Below are 19,755 nucleotides of genomic sequence, written 5' to 3'. Positions count from 1 at the left end.
TCATCGTGTGCATTGGAGGCTTTACCCACTGTCCTGGCCCTGGACGACAGCATTCTGATCAAAGCATATCCTTAGGTTTCTCTCCTGTTTGAAGTGGAGAACCTGGCAGTGGCTTCTCCAGCCACCGTGTCTCGCTGTGGGATGGTCTACACGGACTACTCTGACCTGGGTTGGAGACCCTATGTTCAGTCGTGGCTGGAGAAGAGACCGAAGGTATGAAGGGAGTTAGAGGGGACGTGCCTGTGGCTTATGAGTTACAGGAACAAACAGAGTCCGTTCTTGTTCAACTCCAGGGAGAGACAGAGCCCTTGCAGCGCATGTTCGAGAAGTTTATCAATAAGATGCTGGCTTTCAAGAAGAATAACTGCAACGAGCTGGTGCCTCTTCCCGAATACAGTGGAATTATTTCCCTCTGCAAGTTGTACTCAGCTCTGGCGACACCAGAGAATGGGGTAAAGTAGAGCTGGGGCAGGCCCAGCGGGCCTTCAGTTTTCCTAACAGCTGCGTAGCATTTCATATAGATACACCACAGTTCCTTTATCCACTCATCTGTTCTCGGGTACTTGTAGGGGTTCTGATTTAGGTCACACGTTGTGCTGCCCAGGGATGCTCCCTGAGGAGCATGCATTGCTGGTATCAAGCATAGGTCTCCCACAGGCAAAGCATATCTCCATATCTTTTTTTGGGGGGTGGGGCCACACCCAGTGATGCTCAGGGGTTACTCCTGGTTATGTGCTCAGAAATTGCTCCTGGTTTGGGGGACCATATGGGACACCGGGGATCCAACTGCGATCCACCCTAGACTAGCACATGCAAGGCAGACAGCCTACTGCTTGTGCCACTGCTCTGGCCCCTAAACATACTTACTTTTAACTACTATATGCTATTCTACTGCAGAACACATTTTATTTTTCCATCTTTCTATTTATGGACCATAGTTTTTCCCCAGTTTTTCCCAGTTACCAGTAAATCACTAGGAGTATCCTGGACATTCACAGCACGGGCATTTCTTTAAATAGTTATAACATGGCTGAATTCCTTTTGTGTTTTTATACCTTAACAGAGAAAAATCTTGGATCACTGCTAAACTAACAAAGTTTATGCTTATCTACATGTTTTATATTTAGATCTCTTTCCAACCGTATGTTTTCCAAACACTACCAGAGAGGCTGGACAAATCTGTCTTCATGACAATATGTCAAACCTATTCCTCTCTATCAAATCCATGTCAGGGCATTTCTCTTTGTCTTCTTCCTGCCAGGTGAATCCTGCTGATGTTGACAGCTATGGGACCATGGTGGAGCTGACATTTGTGTTTAGCATGATCTGGTCTGTGTGTGCCTCTGTGGACGAGGAGGGCCGCAAGAAGATCGATAGCTACCTCCGGGAGATTGAAGGTTCCTTTCCCAATAAGGTGCGCACACGCAAACCCAGTTCTGTCCTTTCTTTATAGAACCTGCTTGCACCCTCATTCTCAGTTTCTTAAGTTTTAACCTCCCAATCCAGTTCTTTCCTCAATCCAATATTCTGTAGCTACTTATTTTTTGACTGGTGAGTAGTAAAGGGAGGTTTTAGGGGCCGGAGCAATAGCACAGAGGTAGGGCACTTGCCTTACATGTGGCCAACCCAGGACAGACCCTGGTTCAATCCCCAACATCCCATATGGTCCACCTGCCAGGACCTGATCACCTCTGCCTGCCAGGAGTGATTTCTGAGCACAGAGCCAGAAGTAACCCCTGAGCATCACCAGGTGTGGCCCAAAAACCAAATAATAATAATAATAACAATAATTGAAGGTTTTAGTGAACTGACAAGCACTCTTTCTTTAGGACACGGTATATGAATATTTTGTGGATCCCAAAGCACGAAATTGGACATCATTTGAGGATAAGCTTCCTAAAAGTTGGCGCTACCCTCCAAAGTAAGAGCAGGACCATGGAGGGTAGATTGAGCTTTGTTTGGGGTGCAGTGGGTGGGAGATGTGAAGTCTAGCAAAAGGGACTGGTAGAGAGGAGGGGGAAGATTCCAGAACAGACAGGCCTCAAGTATGGAGAACGAGGTAAAACGGAAATGAGGATTCTTTTTTTTTTTTTGGTTTTTGGGCCACACCTGGCAGTGCTCAGGGGTTACTCCTGGTGGTCTGCTCAGAAATAGCTCCTGGCAGGCACGGGGGACCATATGGGACACCGGGATTCGAACCAACCACCGTTGGTCCTGGATCGGCTGCTTGCAAGGCAAACGCCATTGTGCTATCTCTCAGGGTCCAGAGAAGGATTCTTAAGAAGAGTACCCCAGGCCCTGTAGGAGACAGTTGGTGATGAGAATAATGGTGCTGAGAGAAACATCAAGAGGCAGAAAGCAGCCAGAGCTGGGAAGGAGTGGGACAAGGGTGCCAGACACCCCATTCCTTTTCTTCCCCAGCTCCCCCTTCTATAAGATCATCGTGCCCACTGTGGACACGGTGCGCTACAACTACCTGGTGAGCGCGTTGGTGTCCAACCAGAATCCTGTCCTCTTGGTGGGTCCTGTTGGGACCGGAAAGACCTCCATCGCCCAGGGTGTTCTGCAGTCGCTGCCTTCCAGCCAGTGGTCAGTCCTCATTGTCAACATGTCTGCACAGGTAGGTGGCAAGACTCGGGGGACAGGCTTCCGGCGCCCCCACCCATTCCCTGCCCTTTGCCTCATCTGGGGATCCAAGTTCCTGAGTGACTCTTCTCACTTCATAGTTCCCTTGCTGAACCCAAACCTGTGTACTTTCTCCTCACCAGACCACGTCCAATAATGTGCAGAGCATCATTGAGAGCAGGGTGGAGAAGCGGACCAAGGGTGTCTACGTGCCATTTGGGGGCAAAAGCATGATCACCTTCATGGATGATATTAATATGCCAGCCAAGGACACCTTTGGGTCCCAGCCGCCCCTCGAGCTGATTCGCCTCTGGATTGACTACGGCTTCTGGTACGATCGTTTGAAGCAGACCATCAAGTATATTCGGGTAAGTAGCCCAAGAATTCATTCATCTGTTCTCCTATGATGGGTTCGGTGCCCACTTGGTGAGAATCCTGCATTTCTGTATTCCCCTCCATACAGGCATGCCCTATCTTCCTCGGGGCCTACTCTGGCTGCTAAGTTTTCAATTCCTTCGATTAACTCTCCTCACTGAACTGGCCTTGTGCTTTTAGACTAAAACTTCAACTTCCACTCATTTTCCAGGTTTCTAACCACACTTACGTGTCTTTTTTTTGTTTGTTTGTTTTGGTTTTTGGGTCACACCCGGCAGCGCTCAGGGGTCACTCCTGGCTCTACGCTCAGAAATTGCCCCTGGCAGGCACAGGGGACCATATGGGATGCCGGAATTCGAACCACCGTCCTTCTGCATGGAAGGGTTAGGGTTAGGGCCTTACCTCCTACTCCTGGTGGTACTCGGTGGTTCCTTCTGGCTCTGCACTCAGCAATCACTCCTGATAGATTTGAGGAGTTACATGGGGCACTGGGGTTTGAAGCGTCTGATTCCCTGGGTGTTGGGTTAGGGTTTGGTTACTCCACAATTCCCAAAAGGGAAACCCCTACCCAGAAGGATGGGGAAAGCTGTCCCAGCTATATTAGCACGCAGTAAATAATCCACACAGATGTGAGGGTAATAAGAGGCAAGAAACTCATACTTAAGCAGTTCACCGACAAGCCAGCTGCTCCACCCAAGGAGCTCATGAGTCTGCAGCAAAAAGCTGCTCTCTCAGCTTCCTGCCTCCAATTTATTCTGCTCCAAACTGCACCCAAGGAGGCACTGAGAACAGGTACAAAAGAGAATAATTACAAAGACCTCTCTAGACGTAATGGGATCGAACCCGAGTCGACTGCTTGCAAGGCAAATAACTTACCTGCTATACTAACGCTCCAGTCAGTCATTCATTTACATGTCAAGCCCTATGCTGCCCCAAATTGTCTAATCATCCAGGTCCGGAGTCCCTCTTGACACCTCACTGCCAACTCTTGATGCAGTAACTACTTACTTGAGGGTCAGTTCTCACCACCCCCACAACCCCTACTTAGTTCCTCTGATCCAGCAGCTTCCTTCAGACCTGCCTTCTCTCCCATGAGATTCTGGGCATCTCATTCCTTCCTTTTTCCTGAATCAGTGGGCATCAGTCATTCTAGTCTGGTCTCTGGGGTGTTCATCTCCTTGGCACTCTTTATGTGTATGAGTGGATAGAAATGCATGTTTAAAAAACAAAAAGATTCTAGGGGCCAGAGATATATCATGGAGGTAAGGCATGCATCCTTGCATGCAGAAGGATGGCAGTTCAAATCCTGGCATCCCATATGGTCCCCTGAGCATGCCAGGAGCGATTTTTGAGTGTAGATCCAGGAGTAACCCTTGAGTGCTACCGGGTGTGAATGCCCCCCCAAAAAAGATTCTGCCTCATAAATTGAGGAGGAAATAATGGAGGGTACCGAGACCAAACAGTCGTATGAACATTGAGTAGAAATAAAAAATGATCAGACTTAAACACCAAATCCAAAGCCAATGACCACAGAATTGATATCCAATCTACAACAAGCTAGACACAGAGGGCACCACTTATACTAGCAGCCCGAGGTACAGGAGGGGGATATGCTGGGAATGGGGGTGGAGGGAGCACAACATTGCTGGTGGGAATGTCCCTGATTCATTGTCACCATGGACCTAAAATATTACTGTGAAATATTTGTAATCCATTGTTGTGTATGTAAATATTTGGGGGGATTACTATGTTGCTCACCCTAATCTGATTAGGTGATTGTGCCCTACCCTAGGGTGTGACCTGGCATTCTGCCCCCACCCTAGGGTAGGACCTGATTCTGCTTCCACCATTGGGTGGGACCTGACTCTGGACTATAAGAGCAAGGGTCTGTGGAAGGCGAGGGCCTTTTGCTGGCTGGAACTGAATCTGAGTCTTTGGACTTCAGTTTTGTCCATCCGAATAAAGCAAATATTTCCACGAGCCTGATTGTCTGCGAGCTGTTTACCCGCCGTTTCACCTCAGAACCGTGGGCTAGACAGGGTGGCAGACGCGTGCTCCGAGCTGGAAGAAAAGGGCCTCATTCTCCATCCCTCCATCAGTCAACCTCTTCAGGGGCTGACCTGCTACAATCCACAGTGAACAAAATACAAAAATAAATAAAAAACCAAAAGAGGGGACAGAACAATAGAACAGCAGTAGGGCATTTGCCTTGCACGCAGCCGGCCTGGGAAGGACCTGGGTTCGATCTTCGGCATTCCATATGGTGCCGGAAGCCTGCCAAGAGCGATCTCTGAGTGCAGAGCCATTGAGTAACCCAGGAGCACAGCTGGGTGTGGCCTCAAAACCAAAATAAATAAATAAATAATAAAAAAGAAGTCTGGAAAATGTATTTGGCTTCTGCTTTCTAATTAGGACACATAGGTTGGGAATTTAAAATAAAGCTTAAACTAGAGGTCAGAGACGCAGCGAGTTGGGTACTTGCCTTGTATGTGGCTAACCTGAGTTTAATTCCTGGGGACCCCAAGTGGTCCCCCGAGCCTTACCAGAAGTGATCCTTGAGCACAGAGGCAGATAAATCCTGAGAATCATTGGGTGTGACCCCCAAACAATAAATAAATAAATAGATTTAAATTAAACTAGTATAATTCTTTAATTGTTCTCAGTAAATATCTTTAGTCATGACCTTGCCTTATCTTTGTTCTCCAGGACATGTTCCTGATGGCTGCCATGGGCCCTCCCGGGGGTGGACGAACTGTCATCTCCCCGAGGCTGCAGAGTCGTTTCAACATCATCAACATGACCTTTCCCACAGTGAGAGCATAACAGGCTGTGGGAGAGGGACTGTGGGGACAAAAACATCCCAGTTTCAGAGAATGGTGGACAGATCAACGAAGGAAGCCAGAATAGAATTGATATAAGGTGGAGCCAAAGCGGTGGCACAAGCGGTAGGGCATTTGCTTTGCATGTGCTGACCTAGGACAGACCTTGGTTTGATCCCCTGGCGTCCCATAGGGTCCCCCAAGCCAGGAGAAATTCCTGAACACATAGCCAAGAATAACCCCTGAGCATCACCCGTTGTGCCCCCCCCCCAAAAAAAAAATGATACAGGGAGTTGTAGCAGGTGGGAGACTAGGCATCTTTGTGTCCCCATCACTGGCACAGATGCAGGACGAATGGGTAGCTTTTTGGCTGTAAATGTGACTCCTTAGAGTCCCAAAGGAAAAGGCATCAAGGCACTCAAATAGACTGAGTGGGGCTGGAGAGACAGCACAGCAGTGGGGTATTTGCCTTGCAAGCAGCCGATCCAGGATGGACGGTGGTTCAAATCCCCTGAGGGATCCGATTTGATTCATGGTATTTCAAATGGGCCCCAGCCTATCAAGGGTGATTTCTGAGTGTAGTAACCCCTAAGTGGAGTAACCCCTGAGTGCTGCTGGGTGTGACCCAAAATAAAACCAATCAATCAGTCAATAAAAATAAAATTTAAAAAATAGACTGAGGAAGATCAGATCCTACAAAGCTACAAGTTGAGAGGAGTTCTAAGATTAGGGTGAGGAGAGTGAGGTCTCAGGGGTGCTGCCTTATGGTTCTATCCACAGGGCAGGTGCTGTCTCATTGCAAAGTGGGTCCAGCCTGGCTCATGACACAGAAGTTTGAAAAACTGAGATTGAACACGTCTTTCTAGGAGTCCCAGATTATCCGAATATTTGGCACGATGATCAATCAGAAGCTTCAGGAGTTCGAGGAAGAGGTGAAACCCATTGGGAATGTGGTGACCGAGGCCACCTTGGACGTTTACAACTCTGTGGTCCAGCGCTTCCTGCCCACTCCGGCCAAGATCCATTATCTCTTCAACCTTCGAGATATCTCGAAGGTAAAATTCCTCCTTCCCACTTACCCAGCACAGCATTCTCAGGAGAATTGTTTTCTCCCCAAAATATCATCCTACGTACTCAAATTTACCTCCATCTGAGAAAGCCATATTACCGGGCCTAACCTCCAAGATTTTTTCTTTGGTTTGTTTTGAGGCCACTGGTGATGTTGGGGAACTACTCCAAGTGTGGTCCCTCTTTGTAGGTGCTTGGCAGACCATGAGATATCAATGATTGAACCTGAATCACTCCCATACAAAGTTCCAACTCTTGAACTGCCTCTCTGGCCTCTACCTCCAGAATATCTGCAAGGAATATCTTCCCTCCCTCTATCCCACTAGCCATACCTCTTCCCCAGGTGTTCCAGGGCATGTTGAGAGCCAACAAGGACTTCCATGACACCAAGACTAGCATCACACGACTCTGGATCCATGAATGTTTCAGGTGACCTGCCCACACCACCCCAAATACAGCTTCAGTCTTGCCCCAACACCCTACAAACATCTCCTGCCCCCACCTGACTCTTCCCCAGGGCCTTTCTCCTCTATTCCCAAATGTTACTTCAACTCTCTCTCGGCAGAGTCTTCTCCGACCGACTAGTTGATGCATCAGACATGGAAGCCTTCATGGGCATCATAAGTGACAAACTCGGCTCCTTCTTTGACCTCACCTTTCATAATATTTGCCCCAACAAACGTTCTCCAGTCTTTGGTGAGGCTGGAACTATGGCACCTTGGGCTGTAGGAGCTGGCTGATGTATGAGAGCCAAGGCATAAAGTCCTGGTGTTTAGGCCTTTGGGAGAAGTTCAGTGAGAGCATGCATTTGAGCCTCTTGTCTCCTTTGCCCATTGCCCAGGGGATTTCCTGAGGGAGCCCAAGGTATATGAAGACCTGACCGACATGACAACATTGAAGATAGCCATGGAGAATGCTCTGAATGACTACAATTTGTTGCCCGCTGTGGTGCCAATGCAGCTGGTGCTCTTCCGAGAGGCCGTAGAACACAGTGAGTCCTTTCTGTTCCCTCGCCCTTCCCAGCGTCTCATTTATGGCGTTTCAAAGAAAATATGTAGTCCTTGAATGGTCTCAGCCTTGTTCCGAATCAAGGCCAAGATGTTACCTCTCACCTTGGCCCCGGTGCTCTGTTGGCAAGAGCTGGGCATTCCTTTCTGTGGTTTGTAATATAAATAGTGGAAGTTAGAAGTTGAATTGCTTCCAGGACCTGGAGCGCTAACTTCCCCTCATATCTTTGGTCCCTCTGTTTCAGTATCAGGTATGCCAGTCCCTAGTCTAGAGACTGAAGGCCCTGAGGTTGCTTAGCCAACTCATTGTTCTCATCTTCCCTCTCCCCCCAGTCACAAGGATTGTGCGGGTCATTGGACAGCCTAGGGGCAACATGCTCTTGGTGGGCATTGGTGGCAGTGGCCGCCAGAGTTTGGCTCGGTTGGCCTCGTCCATCTGTGAGTACATCACCTTCCAGATTGAGGTCACCAAACACTATCGGAAACAGGAGTTCCGAGAAGGTATGGGGGTTGGTTCTGAATCAGAGGAGTGTCTGGGTCTAGAGAGAAAGACGAAGAGAGAGGGAGACGAAGAGAGAGGGAGAAGGGCTAGAGAAATAGTACAGTGGGTCGGCCACTAGCTTAGCATGCAGTGGACCTAGGTTCAATCCCTGGCATATATGGTCCCCCATACATGGTCAAGAGTAATTCCTGAGCATCACCCAAGCTTCTCCCCTAATTCCCCCAAAATCAGATGGGGAGAGAAAAAGAGAAAGAGAAAAAACAGAGAGTTAGTGAGCTTCCCGGAGTGTATAGATGGTGTTGTGTATATGGGGCATATTCCTGAATTTCAAAATAATAAAAAAGAGGACCAGAGTTATAGACTAGTAGGTAGATCATTTGCCTTGCATTTGGTTGACCCAGGTTTGATTCCTGGGACCCATAGGGCTCCCCAAGCCCACCAGGAATGATCTCTGAGTTCAAAACTAAGAGAAAGTCCTGCACACCATGGATGTGGCCCAAAAGCAAACCAACCAGGGCAAGATGACGAATCTGAGTAAACTGTCCCCCCTTTTCCATTTTTTATTTGCTCCTGACCCAGATATCAAGCGTCTGTATTCCCAGGCTGGAGTCGAGCTCAAGGCCACGTCCTTCCTGTTCGTGGACACTCAGATCGCCGATGAGTCCTTCTTAGAGGACATTAACAACATCCTCAGCTCGGGAGAGGTCCCCAATCTCTACAAGACTGACGAATTTGAAGAGGTAGGATCCCTTCCAGGCCTGCTTTCTCTGGCCTTCCTGAGTAGCCACTGAAGAAGCACCGATTCAGAACATACTATGCAGTCTCCCCTCTTCTCCCTTCACTTCGCCTCCATTCACACGAAGAGGTGCTCTTCACTCCTTGTCTCTCAAGGACCCTTCTGTGGGAAGCTGTTGTAAAACTCCTGCCTGTGAGCCCACCCTGGCCTGCTGGTCCCCCATTCTGGGTAGGCCACAGAGACAGCAGCACCCGCTTCTCTGCAGATCCAGACGCATATCATAGAGCAGGCCCGGGCTGATCAGGTGCCCGAGTCCTCCGACAGTCTCTTCGCTTACCTCATTGAACGCGTGCGCAACAATCTACACATCATTCTCTGCCTCAGTCCAGTGGGCAACCCCTTCAGGTGAGGCCCAGCTTCCCTGCTCCTTCCGGCCCGGTGCTTGCTCTTCTTGGGGCCTGCCTCCCCACTTGGAGCCTGCCTGCCTGCCTTCTGAAAGTGGTCTCACAGATACTCCTGTTTTCCTGGCTGGGCTCAGTTCACCTCTTCTCACTGCCTCCTTGCAGAACATTTCTGACTTTGACATAGGAATTGCCCACTTGCTTTCTTGGCATAACTAGATAGGGATGGGGGTGCTTTTTTATTTTAATTTTTAGTGGTGGTTAAAAATAAGTGCATAACATCACATTTATTATCCCAGCATTTTGGGTGTCAGGGATTGAACCCCAGGCTTCAAACATGTAAAACATGAGCTCTTCCATTGGGCTATATGATTTCTTTTTGTTTTTGTTTTTGTTGTTGGACCACATCCAGTGACACTCAGGGGTCACTCCTGGCTATGTGCTCAGAACTCGCAACCTGGCTTGGGGGACCATATGGGACGCCGGGATTTGAACCATGGACCTTCTGTATGAAAGGCAAACGCCTTACCTCCATGCTATCTCTCCGGCCCCGCCCATATATTTTTAATGTAACTGTAGATTGGCTTTAGTGTTACACTTGGTGGTGTTCAGAGTTTACTCTTGGTTCTGCCAGACTCAAGGATCACGGCTGGTAGACTCAGCTGTCCATATGGTATGCAGGGCATTGAACCTGGGTCAGCCACATGCAAGGCAAATGCCTTACCTGCTGTATTATTTCTCTGGTCCCCTGTTTCCATTTTTGAGGTAGGAAAATCAACATTCGAAAGGTTAGATCACCTGCCAAAGATCCACACCTTGAAGATGTGAATCCATGACTTTCTGGCCCTAGAACTTATTTCTTTCTCTAATTTTGGCTATGCCCTGCAATGCTTATATACTACTCTTAGCTTGTATGAGGACCATGTGATTAAGAAGAGTAAGCCCAGGGCTCACACATGCAAAGCACATTCTCTAGCTCTTTGAGCCATCTCCCTGGCCCCTAGAATTTAGTTCTTTCCTTTATTTTTTTCCATCAGTTTTTCTTCAGAAAATACAATGTAGAACCTTTTTCTTTATGTTACCTTGAAAACTCTCTGTTCAGAATCTTAGACACAAGAGACTAAGGATGGTACATTTAGGTTTCTGGAAAGCAGGAGTTGTAGCTGGTAACTGGTGGCTTGAGTCTGAGAATAGACTTCACGGTTTCTCAAAATCCCGTACCAGGAACTGGATTCGCCAGTACCCAGCCTTGGTGAACTGCACGACCATCAACTGGTTCTCAGAGTGGCCCCGTGAGGCCCTGCTGGAGGTCGCCGAGAAATACCTGCTGGGAGTAGACCTGGGAACCCAGGAGAATGTGAGAGCCTGCTCCCCATCTCTCATCCCAGCCCAAATCCTTCCCAATTCCTGTGTCCATCAACCTTTACTTTTCTTCCATTTTTCATCTGTTCACTTCAGATCCACAGGAAAGTGGCGCAGATCTTCGTCACCATGCACTGGTCCGTGGCTCAGTATTCCCAGAAGATGCTGTTGGAGCTTCGAAGATACAACTATGTCACACCCACCAACTACCTGGAACTCGTGTCTGGATATAAGAAGTATGAAAACGATGGGGCGGGGATGTAGCTCAAGTGTTTGAGTCAAATCTTGCATAGGGGATGCCTTAGCTCAACCCCTGGCTCCAAGTGTCCTCTCAGCTCTGCTGGGTGTGGCCCTAGTGGCTCCCAGAGGAGCTTGATACTCAGTAGGCATGTGATTTCCCAGGGTGGTTGCTGAAGTGATGTCGTGGAAATATTAGGTGTGGGCCATGGAGGTCCATGTGAAGGGCTCTGACATTGCATGGCACCAATGCTGGGAGTCTTTTCCCAAGAAGGAAATAAAAAAGAGGGGTCTCCAGGGGGTGTGGCCATCTCTAACACCCTCTAGCTATGTCTCTTGGAAATGTTTTATTTTCTTTCCTTTTATTTTGGGGGTGGTGGGATGAGGTTGGGGGACTTATGGCTGTCTTAAGGTTTACTCCTGATGGAGCTTAGGTAACAATATGTGATTCTCTGGGGATTGAATCCTGGGTTTCCTATACGCTAGGTAAGATTCTCATCCACTGTACTATCTCTGGCCCTGATGTTTTTTTTTTTTTTCTGATCATAGTGCAACCAGGACATTTATATATATATCCCCAAAATTTATTTACTTAGTCCTTTCTTTCATGTCTTCAAGTATTCTCATTGGTCCCAATAATTTTATTGTCATTAAGTCTGTGTTGTACTTTTTTAATGTATACAACAATAATAATTGCTTTTAAAAGATAAATTCGGGCCCGGAGAGATAGCACAGCGGCGTTTGCCTTGCAAGCAGCCGATCCAGGACCAAAGGTGGTTGGTTCGAATCCCGGTGTCCCATATGGTCCTCCGTGCCTGCCAGGAGCTATTTCTGAGCAGACAGCCAGGAGTAACCCCTGAGCATTGCCGGGTGTGACCCAAAAACCAAAAAAAAACAAAACAAAACAAAACAAAAAGATAAATTCACTGATTGGATTTATGTTATTTATTTATTTATTTATTTATTTATTTATTTATTTATTTATTTATTTATTTATTTATTTATTTATTTTTGTGACCATACCCATGATATTCAGGGGCTACTCCTGACTCTGCACTCAGAAATCAGTTCTGGAAGTGCTCAAGAGATCAGGTGGGATGTTGGGCATCAAACCCGGGTCAGCTGCATGCAAAACAAGTGTCCTTCCTGCTGTGCTATCACTCTGTACCAAAGGATTCAGTTATTTTAATCAAAGTGAAGAATTTATTATTTAAAGACAAAAGAGAAAGAGAGAGAGAGAGAGAGAGGGAGAGAGAGACAGAGAGAGAAAATTATTTATTATTATTATTATTTTGGTTTTTGGGTTACAACCAGCCGCGCTCAGAGGTTACTCCTGGCTCTATGCTCAGAAATAAATTATTTATTTATTTATTTTTTGGTTTTTCGGGCCACACCTGTTTTGATGCTCAGGGATTACTCCTGACTAAGCACTCAGAAATTGCCCCTGTCTTGGGGGGACCATATGGGACGCTGGGGGATCGAACCACGGTCTCGATCTTTCCTTGGCTAGTGCTTGCAAGGCAGACACCTTACCTCTAGCGCCACCTCGCTGGCCCCAAATTATTTCTTTCTTTTTATTTTTTAAAATATTTTTATTTATTTAAACATCTTGATTACAAATATGATTGTGATTAGGTTTCAGTCATGTAAAGAACACCCCCAATCTCCAGTGCAACATTCCCACCACCAATATCCCCAATCTCCCTTCATCCCACCCCCCCACCTGTACTCTAGACAGGTTTTCCAGTTCCCTCATTCTTTCTTTTTTTATTTTGAATATATTTTTTAAGTAACATGATCATATTTGGGTTACAGTCATAACCAGAACACCCCCCTTCACCAGTGTAACATTACCCCCTTCCACCTTCCCATCCCTCGCCTGTATTCAAGACAGGCATTCTACTACAGTTGTTTTTAAGTTCAGTAAATTGTATTTTTTTTCCTTAAAGAATAAAAGTAAAAAAAAAGTAAAGGTGTGATAGTAGCAATCGCCGTTGTTTGCATAGGTCCAGAAAAATGGGGAAAATGGAAAAAAATCCTTGACCTGATTACTATAAAGGCCTCACCTCAGTTTATTGGCATAAGGTAGACTCTGGGTTCCAGGCAGACCAGTCCGTCCAACTCCAGTCATTCTCAAGTTCCTAGTGAAACTTTTACACACTGTAGCTGTTGTTGATACCAGATTCTTATATTATTTATTTCTTAATGAAATCCTGGTACATAGTTTTGGAACAGCAGTGTCAGGCACTAGTATATATACTTGCAACATGCCAGGTAACAAATTTAAATCTTTGCTTTACTTGGATTCATAGTCATACACTCTGCTTCTGTTTACTAGTTTCTGGTCACTGTGCTAAGTCCCTTTACACACAGCTTTCAGTCTGGAAAATAATTCCACAGAAATGTTGTTTAGACTTTCAATGTTTAAAACTTTTGAGATGAGATGACAACATTTAAATTTTGGGAGGCAGAAAAATCCATATTTCCAACTTCTCTTTTAAAAAATCAGAAATTGGAACAAAGCAGTAGGACAGCAGTATGATGCTTGCCTTGCATGCAGCTGACCTGGGTTCGGTCCTTGGCGTACCATATGGTCCTCCCAAGTACCACCAGGAATAATTCCTGAGTGCAGAGCTAAAATGCTAAAAAGCATTGCAGAGTGTAGCCCCAAACAAAAACAAACAAAAGAGCCAGAAATTGGTCAGAAAAATAGTACAGCAGGGAGGAAGGATACTTAGCTTGCACTCAGCCAACCCAGGTTCAATTACATGGCAAAGTATATGGTCTCCAGAGCCTTCTAGGAGTAATACTGTATGCAGAGCCACGAGTAATCCTTGAGCATAGTCAACTGTGACCCAAAAGTTAAAAAAAATCAGAAATAGTAGAAAAATTGAGCCAGTGGAAGAAGCAATCTGTGCTGAGATGGCTGTTCTCTGAGGACAGAATTTCTGTGGGTTATTTTTTGTTGTTGTTGTTGTTGTTTATTTTTTTCCCTGGCCCACTTACACGGTTCACCTGAACCGAGGAAGAACAGTGGGAAAGTCTCAAGTAGAGAAGTGGCATGATGCAAACAGTATTGAGCAAGCTGATGGCCGTCATAATGTGTAGGAAAAAATCAGAGAGCAGAATCTGGAAGTGGAAAGACAAGCTGGGGTGCAGTTGGCAGTGATTCAGTTAGGAAATAGTCAAAATTTGACCAGAATTGTAGACGAGGTGGAAGTAGAAGGGAAGCAAGAGTCCTGGCATGCAGAGGGAGGAGAGACCAACCATACGACCACTCCTCTGTAGAAGCCCAGCCTCACCCCCACCTTATCCAACTGCCTTTGTTGCTCCCCAGGTTGCTGGCAGAGAAGCGACAGGAGCTACTGGACCAAGCCAATAAGCTGCGTACAGGGTTGTTTAAGATTGACGAAACCAGGGAAAAGGTGGAAACCATGTCGCTGGAGCTGGAGGAGGCCAAGAGGAAGGTGGCTGAGTTCCAGAAACAGTGTGAGGAGTATTTGGTCATCATCGTGCAACAGAAACGGGAAGCTGATGAGCAGCAGAAGGCGAGTCCCCAACATACCCGATCCCCCAAGTCACTGGGCCTGCCCTCCAAACCCCCCTCTCACTAGCCCCTGCTATGCAGAGCGACCATCGGTGATTGCAACTTCACAGCTCAACTCCACCTTGGTCCAAGGCGATAACCAACTCTCCTCCTCTTTCCATCCCTAGGCTGTCACGGCCAACAGTGAGAAGATTGCAGTTGAGGAAATCAAGTGCCAGGCTCTGGCTGACAATGCCCAGAAGGACCTAGAAGAGGCACTGCCAGCCCTCGAAGAGGCCATGCGGGTAGGAGGGCAGGCCCAGAGAGGGGCGAGTACCAGCTTTCTTTGTCCTCAGAGTACCTGGCTGGGTGAAAGGAGGCAGAGTGCATTGGTTGGCTCTTCTCTTCGTAAAGAATCTATCTCAGTTGAGAGAGCCCAGTGACTCTGGCTCTGGAAATCAATTCTTTTTCCTAGGCTCTGGAGTCTTTGAACAAGAAGGATATTGGAGAGATAAAATCTTATGGCCGCCCCCCGGCTCAAGTGGAGATCGTGATGCAGGCAGTCATGATTCTTCGAGGAAATGAGCCCACTTGGGCAGAGGCCAAGAGACAACTCGGTAATCTGGAGAAACCAGAGATAATTAATGTCTATCCACCATAATTGATTAATCACAGGCTCCTGAGGAGAGAAAGGCATTGCGCCATACCTTAGGAGTGGATTATGGAAGAGAAGCTTTTAGTTGTAGCAGAAATAACTTCCCTACCCTTAGAATAGTGCCTTTAGGGAGAAGAATTATTCTAGTTTGTTGTTGGTGGTGGGTTTTTTGTTTGTTTTTGTTTTTGGGCCACACCCTGTGACGCTCAGGGGTTACTCCTGGCTATGAGCTCAGAATTCGAGCCTGGCTTGGAGGACCATATGGGACGCTGGGGGATCAATCCATGGTCTGTCCTAGGCTAGCATCAAGGCAGACACCTTATGCCCTGCGCCACCTCTCCAGCCCCGGATTAGTCTAAATATGTAGAGATATACCAAAAATAAATAGGAATCCAAGGGCAAAAATTTATTTATGGAGCCAGATTGACTATACAGCTGATAGGGTGTTTGCTTTTCATATGGCCTACCCGGGTTCAATCCCATATAGTCTTCCAGGAATGATTCCTGAGTCCAGAGCCAGGAGTAACCCCCAAGCATTGCCGGGTGTGGCCCAAACTAAACAAAATAGAGGGGCGGAACAGTGGTGCAAGTGGTAGGGCATTTGCCTTGCACATGGCTAACATAGGACGTAATGCAGTTCTATCCCCTGGCGTCCCTTATGGTCCCCCCAAGCCAGGGGCAATTTCTGAGTGCATAGCCAGAAGTAACCTCTAAATGTCACCAGGTGTGGCCCAAAAACAAAACAACAAAACCACACACACACACACACACACACGCACACACACACACACACACACACACACACACACACACACACACACACACACACACACAAAGCAATTTATTTGGGCCTCCAAAAGACAAGAATCGGAAAATGAGAAGCTAGCCATTCTGTAATCATTCTTGAGATTTTCTCAGCTTTGATTTGGTTTTCTTTTCCATGGTAGAATATAACTTTTAGGGAAGGTTTTGGTTTGCTTTTCTTTTTGGTTCTTGGTCACACCCAGTAGTACTCAGGACCTACTTCTGGATTTGTACTCAGAAATTCTGGTGGACTTGGGGACCATATGGGGTGCTGGGTCATTAAACAAGGGTGAGCTACATCAAGGCCAACACCCTACGGCTGTACTTTCTAACTCCAGGGTTTGGTTTTCTTGCCAGAGAAGGATCAATGGTTCCATGGAGTGTTCCGTGTTATCAATGAGAAATTTGTGGAGAGTAAGGTGGGGTGTTTGTACTGGGTGCTATGTGAGTCTAAAGTAAGGAGCAAAGGGGGTCAGAGCAGTGGCACAAGCGGTAGGGTGTTTGCCTTGCCTGCGCTAATCTAGGATGGACTGTGGTTCGATTGTCCCATATGGTCCCCCAAGCCAGGAGCGATTTCTGAGCACAGAGACAAGAGTAACCCCTGGGTGTGGCCCAAAAACTAAAAAAAAAAAAAAAAAAAAAAAGAAGAAGAAAAAGAAAAAAGAAAGGAGCAAGGTAACTGCAGGAACTTAGCATGAAGTTAGTTGCTTTGACCTTGGGTGTAGAGCCCAAGAAGTTGGCTCCATCTACGGAGAGGGAAACTTGAAGAGGGAGGATAACTCCTAGGCCTTTGGGTAAGTGCACCACTTTTCCTAACACAGGGGAACAGAACTTTATCAAGTCCCTGATCCATTTTGATAAAGACAACATCTCAGACAAGGTTCTGAAGAAGATTGGGGCCTACTGCGCCCAGCCCGACTTCCAGCCCGACATCATCGGCCGGGTCTCTCTGGCTGCCAAATCCCTCTGCATGTGGGTCCGGGCCATGGAGGTAAGCAGTGCCAACCAAGCTGGGCCAGGCAGCGAGAGGGAAGTGTGAGTGGAGGGGAGACCCAGGAGCCTGGCCCTGTCCCTGCAGCTCTACGGTCGGCTCTACCGGGTCGTGGAGCCCAAGCGGGCACGACTGAATGCGGCATTGGCACAGCTGCAGGAGAAGCAGGCGGCTCTGGCGGAGGCCCAGGAGAAGCTGCGGGAGGTAAGGCTGGTGCCCACTTTCACTGGGGTCTCCGTTTCCAGGATGTTCTACACCCCTTCCCCTATAGTCTGGCCAACTTCTCACTCTTGGCCCTGCTTCCATGGGCTGCCTCTGCCTCTGGCTCAGAAAGCCAAGCCAACTTCAGAGCATTGGAAGGTGCAGGGCAGAGGGCACTGTTCCCAGGGACCCCTTTCAAAGACTTGTGAGGGGGCTTCAGTTTCTTGTCCTGGGCTTTGGAGATGGGCCTCGAGATGTGAATTGATGCTTTTTTCCACAGTGGGGAGAAGGGGGCCAACGTGGCTGAGGTGACCCAGGAAGTTGTGGCACATGAGTGTTGGTGAGATGGGGTGGTTGGCCTCAGCCGTGGAGGGGTTGTGTCCTATGTACAGGTTACACAATCAGAAGTGACTTCCACAAAACACACTGCCAAGACAAAATATAAAGTGCTGTTCTTTTTTTTTTTTTTTAAATTGATTTCTTGATTGGTTTTTGGGCCATCCCTGGTGGTGCTTAGGGATTACTCCTGGCTTTGCACTCAGAAATCTCTCCTGGCAAGCTCAGGGACCATATGGGATGCCTGGAATAGAACCAGGTCCCTCCCGGGTCGGCCACATGCAAGGCAAATGGCCTAACACTGTGCTATCTCTCTGGCCCCATAAAGTGCTGTTCCTTTATTTTCTTTCTGGTTTTTTTTTTGGGGGGGGGGCACACCCGGCAACGCTCAAGGGTTACTCCTGACTCTGTGCTCAGAAATCATTCCTGGCTTGGGGGACCATATGGTACGCCCGAGATTGAACCTCAGTCCATCCTACGTCAGCGCGTGCAAGGCAAATGCCCTACCGCTTGCGCCACCACTCTAGCCCCTAAAGTGCTGTTCTTTTTTGTTTTATTTTGTTTTGGTTTTTTGGGGGGGGCCACACCTGGTGACACTCAGGGGTTTCTACTGGCTACATGCTCAGAAATTACCCCTGGCTTGGGGGACCATATGGGACGCCAGGGGATTGAACCATGGTCCGTCCTAAACTGGGGCACACAAGGCAGATGCCTTACGCTCTACGCCACCACTCTGGCCCCGAAAGTGCTGTTCTTAAGAGTTAAAGCTCTTTCCGTCTATCTTTTCAGTTTTTCTTTTTATTATTATGGAGTCCACACCTGCCCGTGCTCAGGGAACACCTGGTCACCCAGTGGGGCATTTGGCCTCTGGGATAAACCCAAGATCTTTCGGGCGCATGACAAGTGCTCTACCGTTAGATCCACGTCTCTGCCCAATGGCATTTTTCTGTCATTGATTGGAGAAGTAATACATTCAGATGGTATGAAATTTAAAAATTGTGAAAGATTACCCAGTAGGAAGTCTCTTTCCTACCATCTGCTTTCTAGCCACCTCGTTCCTCTCCCTGGAAGACAGCCAGTATTACTGTTTCTCATTTTCCCCTCGGGTACTCTACACCTATGTAGTGACATTTATAGTTTTTTTTTTAAAAAAAAAAAACATTCTATGTTCTATTCTGCACCTTCCTTTTTTATTTTTTTTCAATTTTGGGGCTACACCTATCAATGCGTAGGGACCACTCCTGGCAGGGCAAAGGGGACCATCAGGGGTACAAGGGATCGAATCACGTAAGCTGGAGGCAAGGCAAGTTCCCTACCCACTGTACTATTTCTCCATCCCCACGTGCCTTTCTATTTATTCATATTTTATTTATTACTATTTATTTTAATAAAAACTGTTCTATATTAGTATACAAAGAGCTTTTGCTTTTTTTTTCTTTACAGTTAGTGATAGACCAATGAACTATCATATTCATTTAACCATTTCTTTGGGGGACTTGCCTAGTTGTGCTTAGGACTTATTGCTGGCTCTGTGCTCACGGATCACTCCTTGTACTGTTTGGGGACCATATGTGCTGTCAGGGTTTGAACTAGGGTCTGCTGCAGGCAAGGCAATTACCCCTAAATTATCTCTTTTATCCCTATTTCACTTTTTGTTTGTTTGTTTGTTTGTTTTTGGGCCACATCAGGTGATGCTCAGAGGTTACTCCTGGCTATGTGCTCAGAAATCGCTCCTGGCTTGGGGACCATAAGGGATGCCAGGGGATCAAACTGCAGTCCGTATTAGGTCAGCTGTGTGTAATGCAAATGCCCTACTGTTGTGCTACTGCTCAGGCCCCAGTTTTACTTTTTTTTTTTTTTTTTTTTGGTTTTTGGGCCACACCCTGTGATGCTCAGGGGTTACTCCTGGCTATGCGCTCAGAAGTTGCTCCTGGCTTCTTGGGGGACCATATGGGACGCCGGGGGATCGAACCGTGGTCCGTCCTAGGCTAGCGCAGGCACCTTACCTCCAGCGCCACCGCCCGGCCCCTACTTTTTTTCTTTTTAATTGGGTCACACCTGGCAGCACTCAGGGGCCACTCCTGGCTCTGCTCTCAGAAATTGCTCCTGG

General features: G+C 47.4%; 1 protein-coding gene across 1 annotated transcript in view; it reads left to right on the top strand.

The window, feature by feature from the left end:
• The window catches only part of DNAH2 (dynein axonemal heavy chain 2), a 140,185-nt gene that overhangs the window by 90,290 nt on the left and 30,140 nt on the right, over positions 1-19,755 (top strand). Inside the window, exons 42-62 of the mRNA XM_049766225.1 lie at positions 76-213; positions 294-452; positions 1,262-1,414; positions 1,830-1,921; positions 2,422-2,620; positions 2,769-2,993; positions 5,707-5,811; positions 6,686-6,874; positions 7,231-7,316; positions 7,453-7,583; positions 7,729-7,878; positions 8,228-8,395; positions 8,976-9,136; positions 9,398-9,537; positions 10,758-10,890; positions 10,992-11,131; positions 14,470-14,680; positions 14,847-14,963; positions 15,134-15,275; positions 16,939-17,108; positions 17,196-17,312. Of these exons, the coding sequence (XP_049622182.1) occupies positions 76-213; positions 294-452; positions 1,262-1,414; positions 1,830-1,921; positions 2,422-2,620; positions 2,769-2,993; positions 5,707-5,811; positions 6,686-6,874; positions 7,231-7,316; positions 7,453-7,583; positions 7,729-7,878; positions 8,228-8,395; positions 8,976-9,136; positions 9,398-9,537; positions 10,758-10,890; positions 10,992-11,131; positions 14,470-14,680; positions 14,847-14,963; positions 15,134-15,275; positions 16,939-17,108; positions 17,196-17,312 (3,126 nt within the window). The remainder of the gene's footprint in view (positions 1-75; positions 214-293; positions 453-1,261; positions 1,415-1,829; positions 1,922-2,421; positions 2,621-2,768; positions 2,994-5,706; positions 5,812-6,685; positions 6,875-7,230; positions 7,317-7,452; positions 7,584-7,728; positions 7,879-8,227; positions 8,396-8,975; positions 9,137-9,397; positions 9,538-10,757; positions 10,891-10,991; positions 11,132-14,469; positions 14,681-14,846; positions 14,964-15,133; positions 15,276-16,938; positions 17,109-17,195; positions 17,313-19,755) is intronic.

The sequence above is a fragment of the Suncus etruscus genome, chromosome 20, assembly GCF_024139225.1.
Source record: "Suncus etruscus isolate mSunEtr1 chromosome 20, mSunEtr1.pri.cur, whole genome shotgun sequence".
NCBI classification, from domain to species: Eukaryota; Metazoa; Chordata; class Mammalia; order Eulipotyphla; family Soricidae; genus Suncus; species Suncus etruscus.
The sequence above is the reverse complement of the archived record's forward strand: the minus strand, read 5'-3'. Positions and strand labels throughout refer to the sequence as shown.